General features: G+C 39.1%; 4 protein-coding genes across 5 annotated transcripts; 2 read left to right on the forward strand and 2 right to left on the reverse strand.

Annotated features, from left to right (window-relative positions):
• Positions 1-327: 327 nt before the first annotated feature.
• On the forward strand, positions 328-3,899 carry LOC306737892 (solute carrier family 22 member 7-like; the record flags this gene model as incomplete). The annotated part of the gene is made up of 9 exons (XM_079219697.1): positions 328-708; positions 841-944; positions 1,049-1,203; positions 1,322-1,490; positions 2,035-2,158; positions 2,338-2,447; positions 2,610-2,824; positions 3,312-3,420; positions 3,698-3,899. The coding sequence occupies 9 exons, from the start codon at positions 328-330 to the stop codon at positions 3,897-3,899; spliced, it is 1,569 nt and encodes a 522-aa protein (XP_079075823.1).
• Positions 3,900-5,173: 1,274 nt separating this feature from the next.
• On the reverse strand, positions 5,174-13,802 carry LOC306738402 (ATP-dependent RNA helicase DHX15; the record flags this gene model as incomplete). 2 transcript variants are annotated; one of them, XM_079220249.1, is made up of 14 exons in its annotated part: positions 5,174-5,620; positions 6,352-6,521; positions 6,676-6,866; positions 8,655-8,777; positions 9,757-9,948; positions 10,043-10,151; positions 10,309-10,458; positions 10,637-10,723; positions 10,890-11,057; positions 11,151-11,369; positions 11,910-12,069; positions 12,169-12,362; positions 12,495-12,825; positions 13,707-13,802. In XM_079220249.1, 14 exons carry the CDS (start codon positions 13,769-13,771, stop codon positions 5,503-5,505), a joined length of 2,277 nt encoding a protein of 758 aa, XP_079076375.1. In that variant the 3' UTR covers positions 5,174-5,502. The 2 variants fall into 2 exon arrangements, with proteins under 2 accessions (XP_079076375.1, XP_079076376.1); XM_079220250.1 differs by having other exon boundaries at positions 12,495-12,822; positions 13,707-13,771.
• A 1,624-nt stretch (positions 13,803-15,426) lies between these two features.
• On the forward strand, positions 15,427-17,565 carry LOC306737593 (extracellular superoxide dismutase [Cu-Zn]-like). The gene is made up of 2 exons (XM_079219336.1): positions 15,427-15,615; positions 16,628-17,565. Exons 1-2 carry the CDS (start codon positions 15,593-15,595, stop codon positions 17,256-17,258), a joined length of 654 nt encoding a protein of 217 aa, XP_079075462.1. The 5' UTR covers positions 15,427-15,592; the 3' UTR covers positions 17,259-17,565.
• Positions 17,566-17,840: 275 nt separating this feature from the next.
• LOC306737726 (coiled-coil domain-containing protein 149-like) lies at positions 17,841-23,828 on the reverse strand. The gene is made up of 11 exons (XM_079219499.1): positions 23,754-23,828; positions 23,583-23,621; positions 22,918-23,025; positions 22,299-22,415; positions 21,499-21,671; positions 21,264-21,336; positions 21,027-21,111; positions 20,722-20,869; positions 20,529-20,605; positions 20,140-20,205; positions 17,841-20,044 (listed from the first exon to the last, which is right to left on the reverse strand). Exons 1-11 carry the CDS (start codon positions 23,811-23,813, stop codon positions 19,491-19,493), a joined length of 1,500 nt encoding a protein of 499 aa, XP_079075625.1. The 5' UTR covers positions 23,814-23,828; the 3' UTR covers positions 17,841-19,490.
• Between the last annotated feature and the right edge of the window lie 263 nt (positions 23,829-24,091).

The raw sequence follows: 24,091 nt of genomic DNA on the forward strand, positions 1-24,091 counted from the left end.
CTTACTGTACTACTGATTCATGGTTACTTTTTGTGTTGCAATGCAATACAAATGTGATATTTTTTATCTAATAAAGTTATGACTCTTTTCACCACATACTGAGATTCCTGCTTTTACTATTAACACAATCACAAACTTTGCTTCACACTCAGACAGAATGAACATAATGGTTCAGTGAGGTAACATATTAACCACTTTTCTCCGGGTTAGAGAAATGCCAAAGGTTGTCAAGTTGACTTTCTAATTCTTTTTGGTGCGAAGGCATGGGCGTATGAGTATTTTCTTCTCCTCTCAGTGTCAAAGGATTTTACACAGAGGGAGGCCACAATGAAGTTTGAGAATATTTTAGCTGACATTAATGGATTTGGAAGATTTCAGATAATGATCATTGGGATCAATTTTATTTGCCGCTTCACAATGCCCTGCCACTTTATGCTAAACAACTTTATAGCGGCTGTTCCTTCTCACCACTGCGACATCAGCTCTCTGGATGACGGAGGTTTTTTTAGGAATTTGTCCCAGGCCGAAAGGCTTACTGTAAGTATTCCAGTCAAGGAGGATGGGAGTCTGAACTCCTGTCAGATGTTTCCAGAGCCTCAATATCATCTGCTGCTCAACTCCTCCAACATGGCACATCTACTCACAGTGCCGTGCCAGAATGGATGGGTGTACGATAACACCACCTTCAAGTCTAGTCTGACCTCACAGGTGACCATCACTTCTTGCCATTTGTATTAAAAAAATCTGATAAAATAAAATGTACTTGTTCACCATCATGACCACATTTTAGGGAGCTGTCACTCATCTCATCAAGCCTCTTTATGTATGTGTTTGTAATAGTGGGACCTGGTGTGTGATAGAAGAGGGAAAAACAAAGCAACCGCTACCATCTTCTTTGTTGGGGTGATGTTTGGAGCCGTAACCTTTGGAAGTCTGAGTGACAGGTATCGCAGCTTGGCTCCTTGCCATTCAGCTTATTACTTTGATTATCAAAGTGTTTCAACCAATCGGTAAAATTAAAATTTGGAAACTGTCTGACTCTCCATAGGTTTGGCCGAAAGATCATGCTGCTGGTGTCGTATGTGTCGGGAATGCTCATGGCTGTCGCAAGTGCTTTTTCTACATCCTATGTGATGTTTGCAGTGCTGAGGTTTTTCACTGGGTTTTGCATTACCGGCATCCTCATTGTCTCAACAGTCCTTAGTAATAATATATTTAAATTACTGTTTCACACATTTTCTGTATCATGTTAAGTTCGCCTCAGAGGCCTAGGCTATTAAATGTAGGCATCCCTGCAATGTGAGGTGTTTGTTTTGTGCAGGTGTGGAGTGGGTGGACATCGAGCACAGAAAACTGGTTGGAGTCATCGACAGCTTTTCCTGGACATTTGGGAGCGCAGTTTTTGCAGCTATTGCTTATTTTGTGACTGATTGGCGGTGGCTGATTGTTAGCGTCACCTCACCTCTAACCTTGGCCATTATTACTTGGAGGTAGGACTCAATAGCTCAGATCTTTTAGTCAAACAGAAGTCCTCTAACATGAGCCCTAGGGGCCCAACATTTGCCCCGACAGTGTTTCAACTACCAAGGGCTCATCTTCCAAAAGTTTACCTCCGGTTTAAAATCAAAGATCAAGGTTAAATGCAAAATAAAGGGCAGCTACCATTCTAGGACGAAACGGTCTACACAGAGGAGATCAACACATTGTTCCTATATTTTTTTCATGTCTGTGTTATTAAAACAGTAAATTGTCACCACCATAATCTCTGCCTTTTATCAAGCCCAGATTCTGTTTGGGTGCAGGTTGTGGATATCATCGTATTTGGGGTTAATGATAAATTGAGTTGAACTTTTGCTGCACAGTAGCTTAGTTGTGGCTTAAGACTGCACATTTTAAAAGTAAAAACAAATCTGGGGATGTGGAGTTAGAAAAAGGTGAGGTAGCCAGACCTTTGTAGCCTGCTCCTCATCTCTGTAAACATGCAATGAATCAATACAACACATGAGATTAAACAATGTTTGCTTTAAACATTAGGTGGATGCCGGAGTCCGCAAGGTGGCTCATTGCCAATGGAAAGCTGGAGCAAGCTCAGATGTATTTGAAAAAATGTGCCAAGATGAACGGAACAGAGAAACTAATTGACACACTTAATACCGAGGTTGGCATATTCCAGATGACGGTTAAATCAAGAGAATGAACAAAAAGCAACAATAGTCTTGGGCCTGTAATCTTCCAGATTACAAGCAGTCAGAGATTTCTAATACACTATTATAGATGCTAATCCTTTACATTTTGACCACATGGTTTAAAGAATAATGCTGCTTTGCATTCTTTCAGACACTATCGACTATTGTTGTGACTGAGAAGAGAGATCGGCCTTATTCGTACTTCGATCTGGTACGAACACCCAACATGAGGAAACTGGCACTACGTACTGGGATAGTGTGGTCTGTATCCCCAATGCCATTGTGCTCAATGATTTCAGGTTGCAAAATGTCTTGTGTTTGGATAAAAAAATATTTGTTTTACATATTAAACGATCCAGGTGAATGATTCTGATTGTATCAAAATAAACTGGCAACTTTGGTGTCCACTCTCTCTTCCGTTAGGTTTTGCGTGGCAACTGCATTTTATGGTATCAGCTTCAATATCACAGGCTTTGGGCTCAATATCTACCTCACTCAGTTTACCTATGCTTCAATCGAGATCCCAGCCAAAGTGTTGGTTTACTATTCACTGGATAAGATAGGCAGGCGAAGCACTGAGATGGGAAGTCTGCTGATGGTTGGCGTCTGTCTTGGAATCAACATTTTCATACCTCAAGGTAAGCAGTCATTGATGTCAACAGACTTAGGGCCTTTTAATTTTAGGTTTACATTTTTAAATGTAACTATTTTAATAACAGATGTTAGTCATTTTACACAATAATATATATATATATATATATATATATATATATATATACATATATATGTATATATTTATATATATATATATATATATACATATATATGTATATATACATATATATATGTATATATATATATATATATATATACATATATATATGTATATATACATATATATGTATATATATATATATATATATATATATATATATACATATATATGTATATATATATATATATATATATATATATACATATATATATGTATATATACATATATATGTATATATATATATATATATATATATATATATATATATATATATATATATATATATATATATATGACTGCAACCACAAAAAGCCATCCCTCAATTACTGATATCTTAATATCGGTTTCAGATATGTCCACTGTCAGGACAGTGGTGGCAGTCATTGGAAAAGGGTTTTCTTCAGCATCCTTTGCAACTCTTGTGCTCTACAGTTCTGAGCTTTATCCCACTGTAATAAGGTAACTATATCAGTACTGCAGGACATTGATATGACATAAATATGCATTTTTGTCTACCTAAAAGTAATATTAATCAAGAATAAAACATTTATAACTGTGTTTATGAATTGCATACTAAAGAGTTACTAATGAGTGTGCATGTTGGAACAATGCTTTATAAATGATGAATTAAGTGTTTCCTCATGCTTTACTAATGCTAAATAGTGTGTAGTTATTATAAAGGGCTACCAAAGCATAATTTAGAGCCCTAAAGTGAGTGTCCTCTGTGTTGTTTTAGGCAGAATGGGATGGGTTACAACTCCTTCATGGCTCGAGTTGGTGTAGCTGTGGTTCCTTTGATTCTCTTACTGGATGAGGTGTGGAAGGACCTGCCCCAGGTCGTCCTGTGCTTTGTAGCTGTACTGGGGGGAATAGTGGCAAGAACGCTTCCAGAGACACGCAACCGGTGCCTACCAGAGACCATAGAGGATATTGAATAGCAGTGATAGTGATAGAGCCACTGGTGTCAGAGTATATTCAGTCAAGCTGTTATTTTAGTTTTTTTTTTAAAAGAAGAGATGTCCTACATACGACTTCATTTTCTGTTTATACTTGAAGTAGAATTTCCTTCAGTTTTTCTTAAATATTGCTTGGTTCGAAGTATATTTGGGAAGGTCTGTGCTCTATTAACACTTACATTAGTAACAGTAATATTGACAGGAAATGAACTAAAATAAATGACTTAAAGTGGTATAAGGCAGTACTTTCCATCCTTTTTTGGCTCATGTCTATTTATAACAAGGTTATGCCCCACAAGTTACTTACTGAGCAGTTAAGAATGTTTCCTTGTCAGATTGTTTCATTTGAAATGTTTTTTCTCAAAAATGCAAGATTTGAGAAAAATAAACAATTTTATCCGGCAGTAATGTGTTTTTTCTTTCCGTCTCGTTATTCATCTCTTAAGCCTTAAGTTTGTATCGTGTGTTATAAGAATGAAAAGCGCTTGGGATCTAATTCTGTTTCCTAAATACTTAAACCAGAATACATTTTAATTTTTATACATATACTATTTTTGTTGAACTGTATTAAAGAGGCTAAGAACTTTCAAAAAGCACAACAATATACGTAAAGGAGACATTATGCTTACTTCCAGGGTTCATGCTTCTATTTTGGGTTTCTACTAGAACATGTTTACATGCTTAAATGTTGCTTAACAAGTTCATTTGTATCATGCTGCATGAAACGCTCGGTTTTAGCACATTTCAATGGAATTGGAACAGCTTGGGCATGTTCACTTCCGTCAGCTGTTAATCACATACACTGCAACAGGAAATAAACTGTGACACATGAAGAAAGTTTACAAGTAATACTGTGAAATTATATTGTATAGTTGTGACACTAGCTGTACAGAAATCCTGACGGCTCGTTTAAAGGCAGTTTATGAATATAGGCCGATTGTATATCTCCGTGGATTCAGGGTTTCAAAACATTATCTATATTGCACTTAAACCTACTTTACAATAAATAAATGAAATGATATAAAAAATATGAGACTACTAAGATATTAAAGATACTGAAATTGTAGTATTGTGTAATAGTGGTGGTATTACCCCGTGTTTTGAATCATTATAGACCAGTCTGAAGAATTGTTTAAATGTTTATGTCATGCCAATTTTCACTACCAAATCAGGATCCCAACTAAATACTCCACTAGGGACGACACTACCTTTGCAATAACATGCGTTACCAATAAATATGTACACATAAATTAAATCAAAGCTCCTTTATTAAAGAAACAAAGCAAGCACACATCTTTTTTTATGACTCAGCAATCCCCTAAAGGAAAGTCAACCACATCTAAAGGACATGTCTCTGATACTCCTTTTGAAAATCTTTACAGCCAGGTCTACTATTTGCTGCTGATATTCCATCTGACAATACACTTAGTTACAGAATTAACATTGATGGGAAAAAGAAACAAAACAAAAAGCAAACAAAATATAAAAATCTAAATGTCCAATTTTAAACATTAAGATACAAATGATAGAGAAAGGTCTAAAACTAAAGTACCAAGTTGTTTCCAGGACACTTCTTGGCTATTGTTCAGTACTGGGAATACTCCTTGCTCTCTAGTTTGGCGACGATCCGCTCCAGCTGTCTTTTTGCCTCACATTGTGGGAAGTTACTCATTTCATAGTACTGGGGTGCAATCTTCACAAGCCTGTAACAGAAGAGAGCAGACCATGAATACATATGTCAGGGGATCATGTACACTCAAAGCCCAAGTCCGGCTACATGGTCAGAAAAATCGGTGAAATACGCAGGGGTTTACAATGGAAAATCCACAAAAGTTCAACTACTTGCAGTCTTAAACAGTAGTGAAATAAACTGTGGCTCACAATTACAAAACTTACCAAAGTCCGGCTAATTTAAGAGCATATTAGTCACTTACTTTGACATAACTGCAGCTATGAAGTCAAGCATGGATTTATTTATAGTGGGTATTTTGCTGGCAATAAGATTATAAATTAGTATCGCAAGAATTTACACAAATTGAGTCTCAATGGCAGAGCGGTGCTGTTACTGTAGGGCCCCGAGTTGAGCAAATAACCTAACGCTCCTGCTTGTTGACTCCAGGAAGGCAAAGAATAATTCAGTATCTCCAGCATCCAGCAGCAAAAGTGAACTTCAGTCAATGAGCTGCAGCTTGTAAAGAACATGCTGGACGCATGCTGGAGTTTATTAATATTGAATGTGTCACGTGTCAAATTTGCACAAAATTTGACAACGCACGTCCTCTAGTCCCCAGAAATATAACAGCAAAGTTTAAAGTGGATCGGATGAATGTTCTCGAGATAAGCATAGGACATACCACACATACAGACAAAGATTCCTTGCTTTACTAGTTAGATGAACCTGTATTACAAAAAGTCAACATTTTTGCACACATACCACTCTGGTTTGATGTCCGTGCACGTGCGGATGTAGTTTTTGGTGGTGAGGACAAATTCATTGTAGAGCACCCACTCAGGCTTGTGGTCCAGGACTGTAGATGGGTGCAGTTGGACCACTTGGTTGTCTTTTACTGTGAGGTAATGACCTGTGCGCTCCAAATGAGCCACCTGGAGGATACAAAAAAAAAAGATATTACTTAAATGTAGACTTCCACAGGCATAGAGACATTAGTCCACAAACATCAACAAGTTACCATCATGAATGATGTCTTTAGATCAGCTTACTAAAGAACTATTTAAACATTTGCTAATCTGCGTTTACCTGCATGAAGAAGCCGGTGCAGAGCGCTCTGCGGATGTTGGTGTAGTAATCTCTGCTGGTGAACTCTGTGCTACGGCGGGGCAGGTTGAAGCGGTCCATGATCCTAGATAGCTGCTGCCGCACGTTGTCAGCAGACATTAGCGAACGGTAGTTGACAAAATTGTCATAAGCCCACTGGTTAGCCTCGTGGTCTGGAAAAAGTATGAAAAGAATGCAGAATTTTGGTTAAAGAAGGCTCCCATGAATACACTAGTATTACACAATGGCCATTTGGAAAGAAGCCAATTGGTGAGCGTGTGAATGAAATGGTAGGCAACCACTGCTTCGTTTCACGCATGTGTCATAACAGCGTATATATCCACAGTCCTAGATCGTATGTTTTTACTTTTGGAATAACAAATACAGACTACTGCTACCTGCTGGTTTGAAGAGTTATTTCCTTTCCACATAGCTGAACATACGCGCTTGTTGGCAGTTATTTTTGCAGTGTGTTCAAGTGCAACGTTTTGCCCAAGACAGAGACTTAAGATTTAGGATTGTATTAAGATCCACATTAGCTGATGCAAAACATCATCTTTTCTTCCTGCGGTCCACACAAAACAACGCAACAGTCGGCCTTTGTTGCTGCTAGCTTGTTGATGTCGTTTTGGTGTGTCACGGCCTTAAGACGTGTATGTATGAGCATGATTTTGCGACATCACACTGGTTTGGAAAGTCCACGGTACAACTAAGACAAGTGTGATGTGGAAACCCTAAACCTCTAATGTATATCTATATGAGAATACAGACATCTGAAGCAAAAAAATATGTTACGTGCTTTTCACAATGGGAACAGTTAATGTATTTGCAGATCAAGACAAACATTCGCAACAGGCTGCGGAGCTCGATGAATGGGCCAGATGTTTCTAACTGTTAAAAAGCCCAAAAAATACACTGCATGACAAAGCCTGCACACTTTGCAGTTGTCATTAAAATAAATTAACACCATGTTTCCTTTAAGTCAGTATTTATCAGACTGGAGCATATTACAGGTGGGGCGCAAGAGGAAATGCTGATTTTAAATGTTTACCATACGCCGTTAATAGGTTACGCTTGCGCATGCGCGACTCACCGATTCTTGACATTTTGCCAAAAGCCGATCTTTATGAGATCTTTATAAGATCTCCGTGAGGTCGGCTTTTCTGCTGTTGCGTCTCTCATCAGAAAACAGATCTCAGCTCTTTATTGAGCGTGAATTGAGAGCGACCGTATCAAATCTCCCGTTTTAAAAAGATGTGTAGAGGAAAGCAGCTCATTGCAGCCACTAATACTGATCAAACTTGATGGCTCACATATCTGCACTCATTCTGTTTTGTTTTGCAAAAAAAATAGCTTATTTTTTTCCACAATAACCTAGTCACTAGTAGTATTGTGAGGTATTACTTTGTGGTATGTCCGTCTGTCCCCGCCTCCCCCCTCCCAAAACTGTAAACCTAGGGGAAACACTGAAACTAAATCCTGATTCTTTTTTAAGTCTCACCTCCTCATTTTTTTATTTATTTTTATTCTAAAAACTATAATTGACAGCAAGTTTTTTTCTAAAAACTAATTTTAACAGTTTCAAAGTCAGTGTAAACAGTCAAACTGTTTTAATCTTTTTGCTACAGTCAGTGGTTATTTTGCCTACAAATAAACTATGATATTTCTAATAAAAAAAAGAATCTCGGAATAGTCGTTTAATGTTTCATGCATGGGAATGAATAACAAGATACGTAGCTGATTAAGTTCTTACGGTTGTTCCTCCATGGCTTATTTTGGACTTTCAGTTGTCAGAAATTGTGAGCTTTATGTCTTCCTTTCTCACAATGGAGAATATATGACACTGGTCATTGCCAATCAGCTGAAAACCATCCGCTCGCTTCAATTGACAGCCGATCAGTCGGCGCATATCCAATATTTAAGCTGAAACATGTCTACATGGGATCTTTTAAACGGCTTACTTTGTTTGAAGGCGTGGTAAACGTTGAGCAGCGTCAAGTGGTCTCCGTCGATGTGAGCAAACCTCATCTTGGACTCGTCTGCTGCCTTCTTAGCCTCCGTGGGGCGGACAAAACACTGTGGGACTAAACAAGGTTGGTATGGGCCCCAACAAAGCCGCCCATATGGATGAGTCAAATATTCAGAGAAAAATGGAGCAAAGCCTATGATGCTAGGGCACTCGACACTGCGTTGGGACAGGGCAGGACCACAAGCTCTATCAAAGGGGGCTGCAGTCTTTTCTCATGGTCATTCCCAACTGTAATGGCTATTAGCTCGTAGAGAGGGGGTCATTTAACCACATCTGTAAAACAAGAGTTTTCACACAACTACAAAGTGTTAGGGACACCAGCAATGTTTTTACTTTTCAATATTCAGAAATTTTGCTTTTCAGTATTGAGAGATAAGCCATAGGCCTCTAAAAGAGCAGATCATTAGACATAACAATAGGTACAATTCACAATGCATTATTTAAATGAAAAGAAAATTCTGATTAACGCGATGAATATGAAAAACATTTAGTGGTGCCTGCCCTATCCACGTGCTTTGATGATAATACATGGGAAAAAACTGGATTATAGCCTTAAAAAATTAAGACCTCAAATTAAAAGTCAATAGAAAATTAAAGCAGAGCTTTAAAATGCTTGTCCAGAGTGAAAGGCAATTCCAACAAAGCGGAATTTGTGGATTAAAGAGGCTTTTTGATAACATAAGTGTTCATGTTGGCTCTGCATGGCTAAGAAAAAAAGGCACGCAGATTATGTTATTCAAACAATAGGGATTATTATCGGGATTACAATGTAATCTCGATAAATATTGTTTAGAAATAAATAAAAACTTTGGTCTGCACCTCACTGCGTGCATCAATCTCAAATTTGCCACTTTTCCAGTTGATGTTGCCAACTGCTTTAAACTGAAGAATTAAAATGTGAAAAAAGTCTATGTATGGATAACAGTCCTGCCACCACTTTTTTTGAAAACTACCAGTGAGTAGTATTGTGATTAAACCCAAGAGATTTGGCCTTGAGAAGGCAAGGAAGATGTCAGCCCAGTCCTGGGCATTACCTGACAGCATGGCAGTAATGGAAAGGATCTCATTCGAGCAGTTAAACTCGCAGCTCGCAATGACCATTTTAGCCAGCTGGGGGTCCAAAGGAAACTCTGCCATCATGGAGCCCAGCTCCGTCAGGTCCCCGTCATCATTGAGAGCTGCTAGGTAATTCAGCAGCTCAAGGGCCCTCATCAGTGTCTCAGGAGCTACAGAAAGGGAAGAGACCAATAGAAAAGTCAGAGATGTATGCCCAAGTGGAGATTGATAAAATGTTTTATCAACTAATGCAGACCAACTCACCTGGTGGATCCATGAAGTCAAAGTGCACAAGGTCATCAATACCCAACTTTTTCAGCTGGAGCACAACAGATCCCAAGTTGGATCGTAGAATCTCAGGGTATGTGTTATCCTGGAGTGGGGTTGTATACAATGTTGATAAACAACAAAAACTGTCACGAATGTGCAAAAGATGCATGTATTCATTCTTAAAACGAGCTGAACTAACTGACGTTTTTTTGTACCGCCAAATCTCAAAAAGGGAGGAGAAGTCTGTAACTGTCACTTACCTGCATCTCTGTTTTGTAGGCCTTCTCTGTGTAGAGGCGGAAACATTTCCCTGGACGTGTTCTGCCGGCTCGTCCTGCCCTCTGCTGGGCAGAAGCTTTACTGATGGCCGTGACGAGTAAAGACTCAACTCTGATACGAGGATTATAAACCTGGATACACATTTTAAGGCATATTAAAATAAAGTAGTTGACTGAGATGTCGAGGAACCACTAAACCCAAATAAAACATTCTGTGTCTGCCTTTGAGTATCATACAAAATGTTATGTTTCACCACATTACAAACAGGATTAAATGGACCAAAGATCCAGTGAGTTACACTAAGCCCACCTTTTGCTTGGCAAATCCAGGATCGATGACAAACACCACACCATCAATCGTCAGAGAGGTCTCTGCAATATTTGTCGAAACCACAACCTGTGGATGAAGCAAAAGGCTCTCAGATATCAATTATTAAATTCTGATAAGTAGGAACAAATGGACACATAATGCAAAGCCACCCATGGAGTAAAATGCATAAATGAATCTGGTGCGCTACCCCATTTTACATTTAAATGTATCTCTTCTATTAGTTAAAATGTACCTTTCTTCCTATTGCCCCATTAGGCTTTCTTGGAGGAGGCGGCTCAAAGATCCTTTGCTGCTGTGTTGGTGGCAGTGTGGAATACAGTGGAATGATTTTGATGTCTCCGACATCAGGTCCAAGGTCATCGACCTCACGCTTAATCCGTTTGCAGGCCTCATCAATTTCCTGAAGGAAAAATTTGATTCACCTCTGTGTGTTTAAAAAAAAGAGCAATGCGTGTATAAAAGACAATTAAAATGCAAGTGTCACAAGTCTTACCTCTTGACCAGTGAGAAAGAGAAGGCAGTCACCTTCTTCTTCCTCACACATATGAATCTGGATGACAGTCCGGATCGCTGCCTCAAGGTAATCTCGCTCTGGTTCAGGAGTGTAGAAAATCTCTACAGGGTGTGTACGCCCAGGGATAGTCAGGAGAGGACAGTTGTCAAAGTACACCTGGAACTTCCCAGCATCTAGCGTGGCACTCATGACGATCACCTGTGCATTATGGAAAAACGTTGCTGTAAATGTTGTTTTTACAACTTTTATTTGTTCCATTTTGACAACAACATGTCAGAGGCTAAAAGGTTAGATTAGTGCCATTAGCATTCTGTGTAAACTGTCCCACTGTCCCCAGACTGCATTCTATTTATTATACACCTTCTCTTTAACAGTGATCAAGTGTCTAAATCTAACAAATGGTAATGTGATTGAATTGGCACACTTGCTGATTAATTGAATGTGCCTTCCAAGGACTCGCATCCCAGTTCCCTTTGATTTTTCCATTCCATTACATCAGAAAGTGCCAGAGCTAGCTCTTTGTCTGGTACAGCCCTTTGATTAATTTTAGGAAAGGGAGTGTATAACAGAGATGTAAACACTTGGGAGGCTGGCGACCATTTTTTTTACCTGTGTTTTGCACAGAGATGCATCTTCTTATTGGCTTACCAATTTAGTAAAGCACCTTGGTATAGTAAAATCAGGCATGATTAAAGCAGGTAATTAATTAATTGCTGTTTTTTAAAAGTGAGCTAGTACCTTTAGATCGGGTCTTTGACGCACCACCTCCTTGAGTACTCCCATTAGGATATCTGTGGCCAGAGTTCGCTCGTGGGCCTCATCCAGAATGATCACACCATATCTTTCCAGCAATGGGTCATTCATAGCCTCTCTTAGTAACATACCATCTGTCATGTACCTAAAGAAATTACAGGCATGCTTTGTTAGATTGAGACGTTCTGGATCAAAACAACTCAAACTGGTTGCTTTGCGCTTACAAAAGACGTAAATCCCTTACTTGAGTATAGTCTTAGCAGAGCTGCAGTCCTCAAATCGAATAGAGTATCCGACTTCCTGTCCAAGCATGATGTCCATTTCGTCTGCCACTCTTTGAGCCACACTCATAGCCGCCACTCTCCTGGGCTGAGTACAAGCTACCGCACGCTTAGGCCCAGGCAAGCCCCTCACCATGTCCACACACCACTGTGGGATCTAAAGATTGAAAAGTTGCAATAAATTCAGGCTGAAATAAGTTGAGAGGAAATCACATGTTTAAGCAACACTGTGCCATCATACTGGTTATGCTGGTACATAAGGTACTGGCTGATTCATTTCATGTCAGACCTGTGTTGTCTTTCCAGAGCCAGTTTCTCCAACAAGGACAAAGCTCTGATGACTTGTGATGATATCGCTGAATTTTTCCTTGTACTCCCACACTGGAAGCTGTAACCTTTTCTTCAGAATCTCGTAGAAGCGTGGTGTGTGTGGCAGGTTGGTGAATGGGTTGATCTGCTGTTGCATAGCCAACTGCTTGATGGGTGCTAAGCATGGCAACGGTGCTGTGCTGATAGCCGGGCCACTAGAGGGCTTTGGGTCTCTGTCCCGGTCTCTGTCTCTATCTCGATCCCTGTCCCTGGAGCGGTCCTCACGGTCTCTGTCACGTTCCCGGTCTCTCCTGAAAACACCGGAACATGGTTTGTATGATTATAAATACTCCAAAGTAAAAGAAATAATTATGAAGCTACCTTGTGATTTCCCAACTATACTGCTGTCAAAATTGCAAAGGAAAAGTATCATTTTAGCTTTGTTTATATCACATGAGATGAACAGCAGAGATGGTAAACGTTTAACTCTGAAGTTGTTATAACACAATTCCAACAGTATGACAGCTTAACCCTTCAGAATAACGAATGACAGTATCTTTGAAGCGGTTGCCAATAACGTTGAACAGCATAACCTTCACATAACGTAGGTGTAACGTTACCGTACGTGAGGGAAATTGGTAAATGAGTGACTTGGACGAGCTACCTTTTAATAATAGAGGTTGGGCTCTGGGTAGGAAGAGACTAAGTTTCGATTAGCATATATGCTAACACATAAGAATATGGTTTGTTGGGAAGTCTTAAGGGGATAATTTACTACAGTAGATTACGTTATTAGTCCAAGAACCAAACCAGTTTGCTAACGTTACATCTATTTAAGACAGCTAAGGTTGTCAGCAACTCCTTAAGTGAGCATTTTAGCCACAAACACACACGTGCCTCAATGGTGATGGTAACGTTTGAGCGCTAGCGCCGTACTCATTAGCTCACCTCCATGAAGTTATTACACAATGCAGCAAGACACAGTGCATTTATAACCCTGTATCTGAAGAACATTCAGAGTGGCAAAGACCAGAGCTAAAATGAATACCAGCTGTGGATATATTGTATCGGTCCTCGTTGTAAACCACTGGTGGCTATTAGCCAAACCAACTAGACTCAGCTAATAGTTATCGTTAGCTAGCTCGTACATAACTGGTTAAAGCGGATACGTTAACCGTGGAGCTCCACGTACCCTTCAGACCTCTTCTTCGTGGAGGAGTAGTCATCGCCCAAATCCAGGCGATGTCTTTTGGACATCTTTGGGAAATGATTTGTTTATTTTGTAAATGTATTAACGCTGACACAATTCCAATGGGCAAACGGTAGGTATCTACCCAGGAGCTAACTTATTCTTCTTCTTCTTTAGGTTTCAACGGGCGCTGCATCTTCAGCGTCGCACTACTGCCACCTTCTGGAGACAGTTAACTCCTACAGTGTCCGGGATGTTATATTTACCTCATTGGTCCCGTTCTACTCATTCACGATATAAACCTCGTGTCCTGCGGGTCAAACTGTCCCGTCATTCTGACACTAGGACACCAGGATGAAGTGGAGATAGACGTGGCTCACAGTGAACCGAGGACAACGGGAGGATGTGGAGGTACACGTAGGTCAGAGTGACCCGATGACAACTGGATGTTGTGGGAATACACACATGGTCATTTTAACCCGAAGACAACAGGAAGGTTAAACTGGCCAAGCATCTTCCACCACACTCCAGTATGTTCTTTGCTGCTGCTCGTGATATCCCCAATATTTCATTGTCCTTTCTCTGTGATTCACATCTCCTGCAACAAACCAGTGCTCTATACGGTTTCTAGCATCAAACAATGAACACAAAAAACGGTTGGATGTTTCCCTATAATGTGAAGTGAACTGTTCAGATTACTGTGCCCTTTTCTTAACCAAGTAATAACTGTCTCCTTCTGTTTTAATTTCCTCCCCTAATTCTCACAATCCCAATTATATTTTAAATTGAATATAAACGTCTTCCTTGTCTCCTGATCCCAGTGCTGCTGCCACTCTTTGTTGCTTTCCTTCTACAAAGCCCTTTCCTTTTTTAACAGCTTGCTAATTTTCCCATCCATTAGTACAACCTCAGCACCTTGTTTCCTTATTCTTGCATGAATTGACATTATTTCAAAGGCTATATCCTGACGATTACTATGACAGAGCAACTGAAACACAACTGTTTATTCTCTCCATTCTAAAGTCATCAGGATGGCGTGCGGCTCAACAGTAAATGCACTTAAATTGGAATCCGTCTCTACCTCACATATAACCTGTTTGGCTTGTTATTGGATCCTTTGATCCATCTGTAAAAACCTGCACAATGTATTTATATTCCTCATACCCATAAAACTCACTTTACAGATCCATACTTTTATTTTTTCCTTAATTTTAAGTAGTTTCAAATCTACCACCAGAGTTTCTACCATTCGCACAGGAATTAAAGGCCATATTAAATTTAAGGAAAACTCCTTGTGTGTGTTTTACAGCAGCTGTGCAAATTACATTACCGCCACCTGCTGGTCTGGATGTTGACAGGCATTTTCATGGATTATCAACTGGACAAAATGATCAACTGGAGCCGCAAAGCACCAGGTTTATGTCCGTCAAATAGATTACGATGAATTAATTAAAAACGCGTGGTTAATTTACATCATACATATTACAAAAATATCTCATCAAAATCCTAAAGGTTCTCTGAAGGTTGATTACTTTTTTTTTAAAAATTTCAACTAAAATGTTCTTACGCTCCCTAAAATTTCTCTTTACGCGTTGTTTCCCTTCTGGGAATCCACAGGATCTCACAGATGTATTGCATTACTTAAGGAGGAGGAGTTTCTGAGTAGGCGTCCTTTACTGCATTATAACTGCATGCTTTAAGGCTTTATTAAACAGTCAACACATGCATGCGTTTTAAATAACCAACTGGCCATTGCTCTACCTTCAGCGAGCAACGCCTATTGATACGGTTATACAAGACTTTTATAATCGTTTTCATCTTTACTCGCCAGACAGACAGCTCATCAACAGTGACGGCTGTAAAGTTGTAATTACCGCCGCGGTTTGTTTATGCTGACCATGCCTCGACTCGGGTAAGTGGACTTTGCTCACAAAGCAGTAACGTCTCGTGTTGATCGTTTAATTAACTTAATCTGTAGAGTAAACTACTGCGACGTGTTTGTCTAGTGATAGGAACACAGTGTCCGCGTCTTTTAGCGTTTCCTTTTCATAGTTTATAGGCTGCAATCAATATTATATTGTGTGCAGCTGTGTTGATTACAGACATGCAATTGCGCAACAGGGGAAGTTGATAAGTAAAACAGTATACTGTAAAAAATAATAATTGACGAACTGGATATAATTTGTGCTACTTAATGAGTTTAGGCTAATTGAGGGAAATGGGGCCTACTTTTTTACTAAACAACATTTACAGTCGAAGAAAGTAACTGAGGGCATGTAGGGCTTCATGTTATTGTAACGCGCACATTCTTCCGTATACTTTACTTATAATAATACCTTTCTTTGCTGCGTCACTACATATAGGGCAATCTTCTTGGTCAACTAGCACTCGTATGATTTAGTTGACTATTGATCAACGGATCTGTAAAACTAATTATATCGCACAAAAGCAGCACTCATAATCTTAACAGAAATGTTCTCTTAAGTTTCTTGGAAAAAAGTCCTTCTGCATGAAACAGTCTTATTGACTAAAGAAATCAACCAAAAAGACCGATAAATTGACTAGACTACTAAAAGGGGGTGCAGTGCAGTTAATATTAAGATTTTCAGAATATTTATAGATTAAAGCACTCTGCTAGAAAGTAGCTAAAATGAGCTCCACCATCCATCAGCAATGTTACAATACTTCTTACATCTTAGAGAAATCCTTATCTTTCAATTATTTATTTATATATATTGACTCTGACTTTCTTATTATGTAATGCAGAAGTTTTATCTGGAACAAAGTATTTTTTTTATTATGTGTTACTACCAGTTTTACTTGAACATGCATATTATGTAAATACAGCCTGTGTGTACTTCATGGCTGTTTTCATGCAGAAAGTATACATATGAGGCATTCCTAATGATTTTGATATCTTTCAGGTCCATCTTTATATTGGGATCAGCACTGTTGGTTCAACTGGCAGGCTGTCAACAGTGTGTATCAGCTGACACTTTGGCTCCACCAGAGGTCTGTCAGTACAATGGTACTTTGTATGCAGCCTGCAAAATGAGACCCAGCACTTCACTACCTGATGGTCTGCCCAAAGTGTACGGTGAGGTGCTGTTGAAGCAAGATTATCCTCAGGGAAAACTCAATGTCCTTCTTTGGTTCAATGGCTTCCCCACAGAGGGGGATCCAGAGCCCAGAGCGGTGCACATCCATCAGTACGGAGACCTGAGCCATGGGTGTGACTCCACTGGCGGCCACTACAATCCAAATGGTGTAAGTCACCCCAATCACCCTGGAGACTTTGGTAATTTTGAGCCAGAGGAAGGAAAAATACATACAATGATAGAATCTGAGGCAACGATGTTTAATGAGCTGTCTGTGATTGGAAGAGCAGTGGTGGTCCATGAAAAGATGGATGACTTGGGGCGCGGTGGAGACGATGGAAGCCTGCTGCATGGAAACGCAGGCCGGAGGCTCGGCTGCTGCATCATTGGGATTTCCCCCCCCAAATCCTGGAATCTGCGCTATAAACTGTATACCAGGCGGCTGAGGAGAAATTAGTTTTACAGGAATGGGATATACTGTCGGTCAAATTACAAATTTGGACTGTATTCATTAATTCATTGTCTGATAAAATAAAATAAAAAAAATCATTAATCTCAAATAAAGCATCTTAACTGAACTTTGACTGACTGGCACACAACTTGGTACAGCCATTAATAAGGATGAATCCCACAGACTTTGGTTGTCCTCTGACATCGCCTCTCATTGGTTTAGCTTTACAGCGTGCGATTAGCTATAAGTTTCACAGAGGCGGGTTGGTTTATAGATGGTACTCTAGCGTCTCTCCCGCTTACGGCACTTGACAACACCACTCCACCCTCTCGTAGCTCAGTGAGGTAGCCTCCCTTAAAAGGAGTTGTTTTTCAGTTTTATGTGGTACCTGGTAAGGCACCCATTTTGCTGAAATACCTGATAAGTGATAAAAACTAACTGTGACTTTCTGGTATGTTACGAATACACATTATCATAAGGCTCACTACACCTTTATTATTCACATCCTTCTTAAGTTATGTAATTTACACATAGACATTCTTTATTTACAAGTGTAAGTCATAGTAAACTATTACAATTCTACAAGTACTTTTTTAGTGCTTACTAGCCAATGTTAGCATGCTAACATGCTAAACTAAGATGGTGAACATGGTAAACATACAACTCCTGCATTTGTATGTTAGCATTGTCTTTGTAAACATGCAAGCATGTTAACCTTTTAGCTTAAGGAACCTGCTTTACATCTTCGTATTCAAGCTTACCCTTCAGGGCTCATCTTAGAGTCTATATTTAATACATGTTTTCCAGCAACAAACCAGTAGTCGAAAACCATTTATTTTTCAGAAATAATTCCATTTTGTACACATTTTTTTAAACATTTAACACTTAGGGCTCTATATAATTTCTAGTCGGTGAGCTAATGTTTCATCACAAAAAACAGGACAAAGACATCAGTGCTGGTAATCTAGATGTTGTGACTTAAAAAAAGATGTTTGATCAATGCCACCTGACAAATCTTTGTATGTCATCAAATATTTGCTTTAAATAAGTTCATCAAGGAGATAAATAAGAGCATGTGTTAAAAAAATAAAATGCAATTATCTTTAATCAATATCAAGTACATCGTCATGCAGCATTTTATATAGCTTTGATAATATTGTGTTGATTCAAAATAAAGTGTGTAAGGGTGTTTAGCAAAAAAGCCAAATGTGTCACATTGTCAAATTTAAGACAATAATAAGAAACTAAATAGTTGGAAATAGGTGTATTATATTTGATGAAACTAAATAAAGCTGCTGCTTAACTTGAACATTGTTCACAACAGCTGGATGTCTATTTGTTGACGTAGTGATCAATAAGATTCGGTAGATTTTTTTCAACGTCTGCAGAGGTAGAATGATAAAGGATAATTTATTTATAAGCAACACCACGTCTTTCTATTCATAGTCAACAACACTTTGTCTCTCTTCACCGTAAGTACATTTCTGTGTAAAACTTGAATCAGAGTCTTACTCTAGACTCAACAGTAGAAATATTAAACAAATTACATTCACCTGCAATATTGAGTTCAAATGTTTTGCTACTTTTTTCACCATTAATCAGTTTCTCCCACCTCCATCTTTGATACATACAGAATGTAAAGCTTCAAACTTTGTGGTAAAAGTGTGGGAAGAACCCCTTTCCTGTTTCGACTGCACAAAATACAGACCTCGATCCCGTCCAACACCTTTTGGATTAACTGGACTGTGAGCCAGGCTTTGTTGCCCAACCTCACTAATGTGCTTCTGTCTGAGCGGGAGCAAATCTCTGCGGAACATTTTGTGCAAAAACAATTCCATTAGAGTGCTATAGCAGCACATGTCTGTTCAACAATCACATTTGGGAGTTAGGTTTGGACATTCTTCGAGCACAAATTAAATAATCAGTTCCTGACAGTTGACGCTCCAATTTAGTTTTAGGTTCGTCAGGAGTCATTCTTACCACTGTGACAAAGCAATCATGTAGTGTCCCAATAATTGGTTTAGATTTTTCTTGGATTTACAGTAAATATCAGATGTCAGCATCCATTATCAACACGGCATCTGTCAATCATAACTTAATAGCGCCACTTTCTCTATTTTGTTTTCACTATTCATAAAAATAAATAAAGTAGCATCCTAATACAATACGTCATTGATTTTTCCCGATGCTCATGGATGCAACATGTGAGCGGCTCATGGAAGACTTATCATTTCCCGACTAACACAAAACAGCTGTCCCATCTGGAAGCTCCGTCTCCTGGTTTGACTGCACGTTCTCCTGCTCTTCAGAGCTTGTGGCGGCAGCAGGGTATATTGTGCTATTTCTGCTTGCCTCTGTTAGAATAAACTCCGTCTCTACAGTTGCCACCTCTTCAGTGCATTCATCCGACTGTTCCTCTCCTCCCCCTGTGGGGTCAGAGTCCTCTAGAGTTTGCTCCATGTGGCACAGGTCTGACGGATGTTGTGTAGGGGAGGAATCACTCGTACACTCCTCTTCATTTGACTGGTGACTCGTTAGATCCGTTCTGACCTGTGATTGGCCGCTGTCATGACACTCTTCACGGTCTGGTGTTTCTGACTGAGGGCAAACTAGCTCTTCCTCAGCTGACTGGTACGAGATGTTCGGCTGGCGCATCCCCTCGCTGGATGGTGACAGCGTCTCCTCAAGAAGCTCCTCTTGATCACCTGACTCAGCTGGCGGCCCACTCTCCTGGACTGGGACTCCTGTGGAGCTCTGCTGATCGACGACTATTTTTTCGGACCCTTCATCAGCTGTAAGAACAGAAGATTTTAGAAATAAAATCTCACCAACACACAGAACGATAGATTGCATAGACTGAGAAGTATAAGTCACATTAAATATTCACCTTCCTGTCCAGGAGACTCCGTAAACTCCGCCTGCTGCGTATTCAGGATGATAGTGTTTTTCCCTCCTATTGGGGACATTATTCAAAGTAAGCTTTTATAACAGTGGTAGAAATTCAAGCATCTGTGCGTCACTACTTAAAACCGTTGGATTGGATAGAAGTAATAGAGAGATATGAGAAGAAATTAAAGAAGTTTAAAGGTTAAAAAGTAGTTGGAGGAAGTGAGAGGAACATACTTCCATACATTCCCAGAGACACATTATAAGTCAGGCCTCCAGGGAGCAAGAAGCAAAAGGACAGAAGAGAGGACAAGGAATGTAAATTATTGTAAACAGTAAGTAGAATACAAGCTTCAATGAAACGCAGTCTATTACGATAATTATGTTTACCTGGCAGGCTCCATAATCCAGACATCTCTAACATTTTTAGCTTCTTCTCCAGCTCTGCTACACGGTTTCCAAGAATCCTGACAATAAAAGGCACAAAAGCAATTACATTTGAATGTTTTGTCTGGCATCCAAGTTATTGACATATACAACTCAGAGTGTATACAGAGAGAGAATGAAGGTTTAGATAAAGTACTTGTTGATTTGCCGTTGGTGCTGAATCACCATGTTCTTCTCATGGATGGTTTCCAGCAGAGCTGTGGCGAGGGACTTGAGGTCGGAAATGGACTGAGGAGTCACCGGTAAACTGCAGCTGTTTTCTTCAGACAGTAACAATTCCTTCACTGCAAATAGATTGTTGGTCCAAATGTAAATCGCAGACACAACGTGCTTTCATCAATTTTTTCCCACCTGTTAATGTTTACATGACATGTTTGTGAACATACTCACTTCATTATGTTCAGTATGTATGTTTAAAAAAAAGAAGAAGATCCTTCTGACCTTGTTTAGCAGAGAGCACCCCAGTCAGTGCACTACTGTTGGGTTTCCCACAGATTTTAGAGGTTTTCCTACAGTCCAGGGCACTCTAAAATCAGTGAAAAGCAATACTGAGCAGGAGAGGTTTGTGCTTCTTTCAAATTTCCAAAAGTTTAAGGGAACAATTAAAAATATTGAAAAGATCATTCTAGAAGTAAAATATTGAAGAAACAAGAATGCAAAAAAAAAACATGTAGTTACCTTGTACTTCACCAGGTTTGTTTTGAGTAGGTTGATTTCTTCTTGAAGTTGACAGAACCGTTCATGCAAATACCTAAAATATTATAGAGATCACATGTTCATCATTAAACCTCATCAGTTCTATCATCAACTGCTTTCAACAGCATGCTAGACTTGTGCAAAAGGTTGTTTCATTGACTGTGGACTAATTGCTGCTCTATTTCAGTGAAGCACCAATAAAATATCTTGAACAAACCTGTTCTCCATGCAGAGTGCATCTATGTCTAAAATGCGTATCTCATCATTGCCTAAGATTTGGTTCATTTCCACATTTAGTCGATGAGCCTTCTGCTGGAACACGTCCCGCTCTGCTCGCACGTCCTGAAGCTCATCCGTGAGCGACTTCACGCTGTGCTCTAAAACCTCGTTCTACAGCGACACAAAACACAGAGATTATGATTTAACAAATATTCTCCCCTGATATGGGTAAAGCATGTTTTCTGGTTATCTAATAAATTATTATAAATAACCCAATGGTTTTGTATACTCTTGTGTGAATTAAATACAATAAATGAAAATTATATTTTCTAATATAATTAAGACCTTTAGTGTAAATATAACAAGATGTTCTGTGAAATATAAGTTATTTGTATTAGTTTGTATCAATTTCAACAGCATAATTGTGTATCACGATCTCTCTATATATGATTTCATCACATTATAATTCCAAAGAGCAGTGACGCCACACCCCTAAGGCTGAGCCCAGTCACCCTACGAGGGAAGCTTATTAACATTAACGATTACTGACTCTCTTTGTTTAGTTTAGGTATTCTTAATATAAATGTGCCTATTTATTACTTGTAACTCGTCTGGTCTCCATTCATGTGGCACTGCGAGCCGGGTTGTAACACTGGTAAATCGAGAGCTTTTCTTTCGGGCACAGCCATTAATTAATTAATTTGACAGGATGTTGTTAAATATCAATGCTGTTGTTAAATATCAATGCTGTCATCGACAAGCCCACAACAGAAAGTCACCTAAATAAGATGCTCTCACCTGCTCTCCAGCTCTTTCTAATTGTTTGACCAGATCCTCTCGTTCATGAGCAGGAAAGTGTCGAGCGCCGACCTCCTCGTCTCCCAGCCTCTGTTTGGTGATGGTCATTCGTAGAAGCTGTTGGGACAGAGAGACCACAGTTTTACTCTATGTGTAACTTCCACTTTATTTCTTTTGATTAACTAATTGCTTTGCATTCAAATGAACTTAATCGCTACTAACTTAAATCGGATAACAGTATGGAACAGTCTCCCTGACCACCTGAGGGAAACACAGACACTGGACTCTTTTAAGACTGGCCTATAAACCTTTTTAATTCAGGAAGACGTTTTAGACTTTGTGTTAAATCACTGTCAGCTATTTATTTTGTACTATATTTTTTATTAACTATGTTTTTCTTTTATTTTTTTACTACAGTATATATTGGCTCTGTGGCACTCTGAGATTATTTTGAAAGAAAAGTGCATTACAAATTAAATGCATTGTTATTCATTACTAAAATAAATACATTCATAAACCGTAAACAATGGAGATATATTCCCAACACTTAAAAATAAAAACATGATATACCAATTTAATTTGACTGAATATTTCGGTATAGTTCAGTATGTCATGGTACCTTGTTGTCACCTTGAGCTTCCACCAGTCGTTGTTTGAGCTCTTTCACCTCCTCAGAAAGTACACTGCTTTTTTCTCTGGAGTCTCTCAGTAGCTGGGCTAAATTTACCTGAAGACATAAACGTGAGGTCACATGAGCTATATCACACAGGGTTAATTCAGCTGTGACACAAATGTTTCACAATTTATATTTAACTCTTTACAGAGCAAGAATTTAACGTAAATATTCCCTCATTGTGTAACTACAGGGCAGCAGTGGGTAAGAGCAGCCCAGTCGCCCTGCTAAATGTGTCCTCCTTGTCCAAATAACATTGTTGGGTTGTTATAAAGACTGAAAGCAATCAGGGATCAATTAAAAACTGTTGGTTTGTATTATCTAAATATGTACAAAGCATGGTTGCTCCACCAAGAGACAGCTGGGTAGAATGCTGTGATCCTTTTACCATTTAAATATTTTAGCATACAATTTAGAGACCAGCCTCATCCATAAAGACGAGGACACTGTGTGCATATAACTGAATTCCACCTACTTCTAACCATCTGGAGCTAACTATCTTGTGTAAAGCAACAAAATGCAAGCTTGATGAGCCACTTCTAACAGTTATTTACCACATTATGCATTTTTGTTGGACAGTGATGGATGATCTGCAGGATAAACTTGCTTACTTGATTCCTTTTCTCAGGAGGCAGAGAGGGATCTCCATCCTATTAGTTATAAAAACAGAAAGATCTGTCATTCATTGCATCATCGCTAAAATTCAATAGTGGATGATGACAATTTCTATTCTCCATTTTCTGCATGTAAAAACGCTTTACAACTGCACTAGTTCAGCTTACAATGAGTTCCCTGTACTTCTTCTTGAGTCCTTGGTGTCGCTCACGCAGCTGGTTGGCCATCAGTTTGTACTGATCCCTCTCCTGCTGGCAGCTGTCCAGCTCTTTAGACAGAATCAGAAGAGCTTCTTTTTTACTCTCCAATTTACGCTTACAAATGAGAAACTACGGAGAGAGAAAAAAGTTGAAGGGATTATATACCAGAATTTGTAAGAATACTGCCTAGCTAGGGAGAAACATATTTTTTTATTTTAACTGTTATTAATGAAGCATCGTGGCCAATATGGAACAATTTATATCACAATAACAATTGTCCTACCAACTGCCAAGGTAGGACAATC

This window comes from Taurulus bubalis (assembly GCF_910589615.1).
Source record: "Taurulus bubalis genome assembly, chromosome: 6".
NCBI lineage: Eukaryota > Metazoa > Chordata > Actinopteri > Perciformes > Cottidae > Taurulus > Taurulus bubalis.

Coding starts and splice junctions, on each gene's coding strand:
- LOC306737593 (XM_079219336.1), top strand. CDS start 15,593: ATGCTGACCATGCCTCGACTCGG. Junction 15,616..16,627: donor CTGACCATGCCTCGACTCGG/GTAAGTGGACTT, acceptor GATATCTTTCAG/GTCCATCTTTATATTGGGAT.
- LOC306737726 (XM_079219499.1), bottom strand. CDS start 23,813: ATGGCCAACCAGCTGCGTGAGCGACACCAAGGACTCAAGAAGAAGTAC. Junction 23,622..23,753: donor AGAAGTACAGGGAACTCATT/GTAAGCTGAACT, acceptor TATAACTAATAG/GATGGAGATCCCTCTCTGCC. Junction 20,606..20,721: donor CACCAACGGCAAATCAACAA/GTACTTTATCTA, acceptor TTTTATTGTCAG/GATTCTTGGAAACCGTGTAG.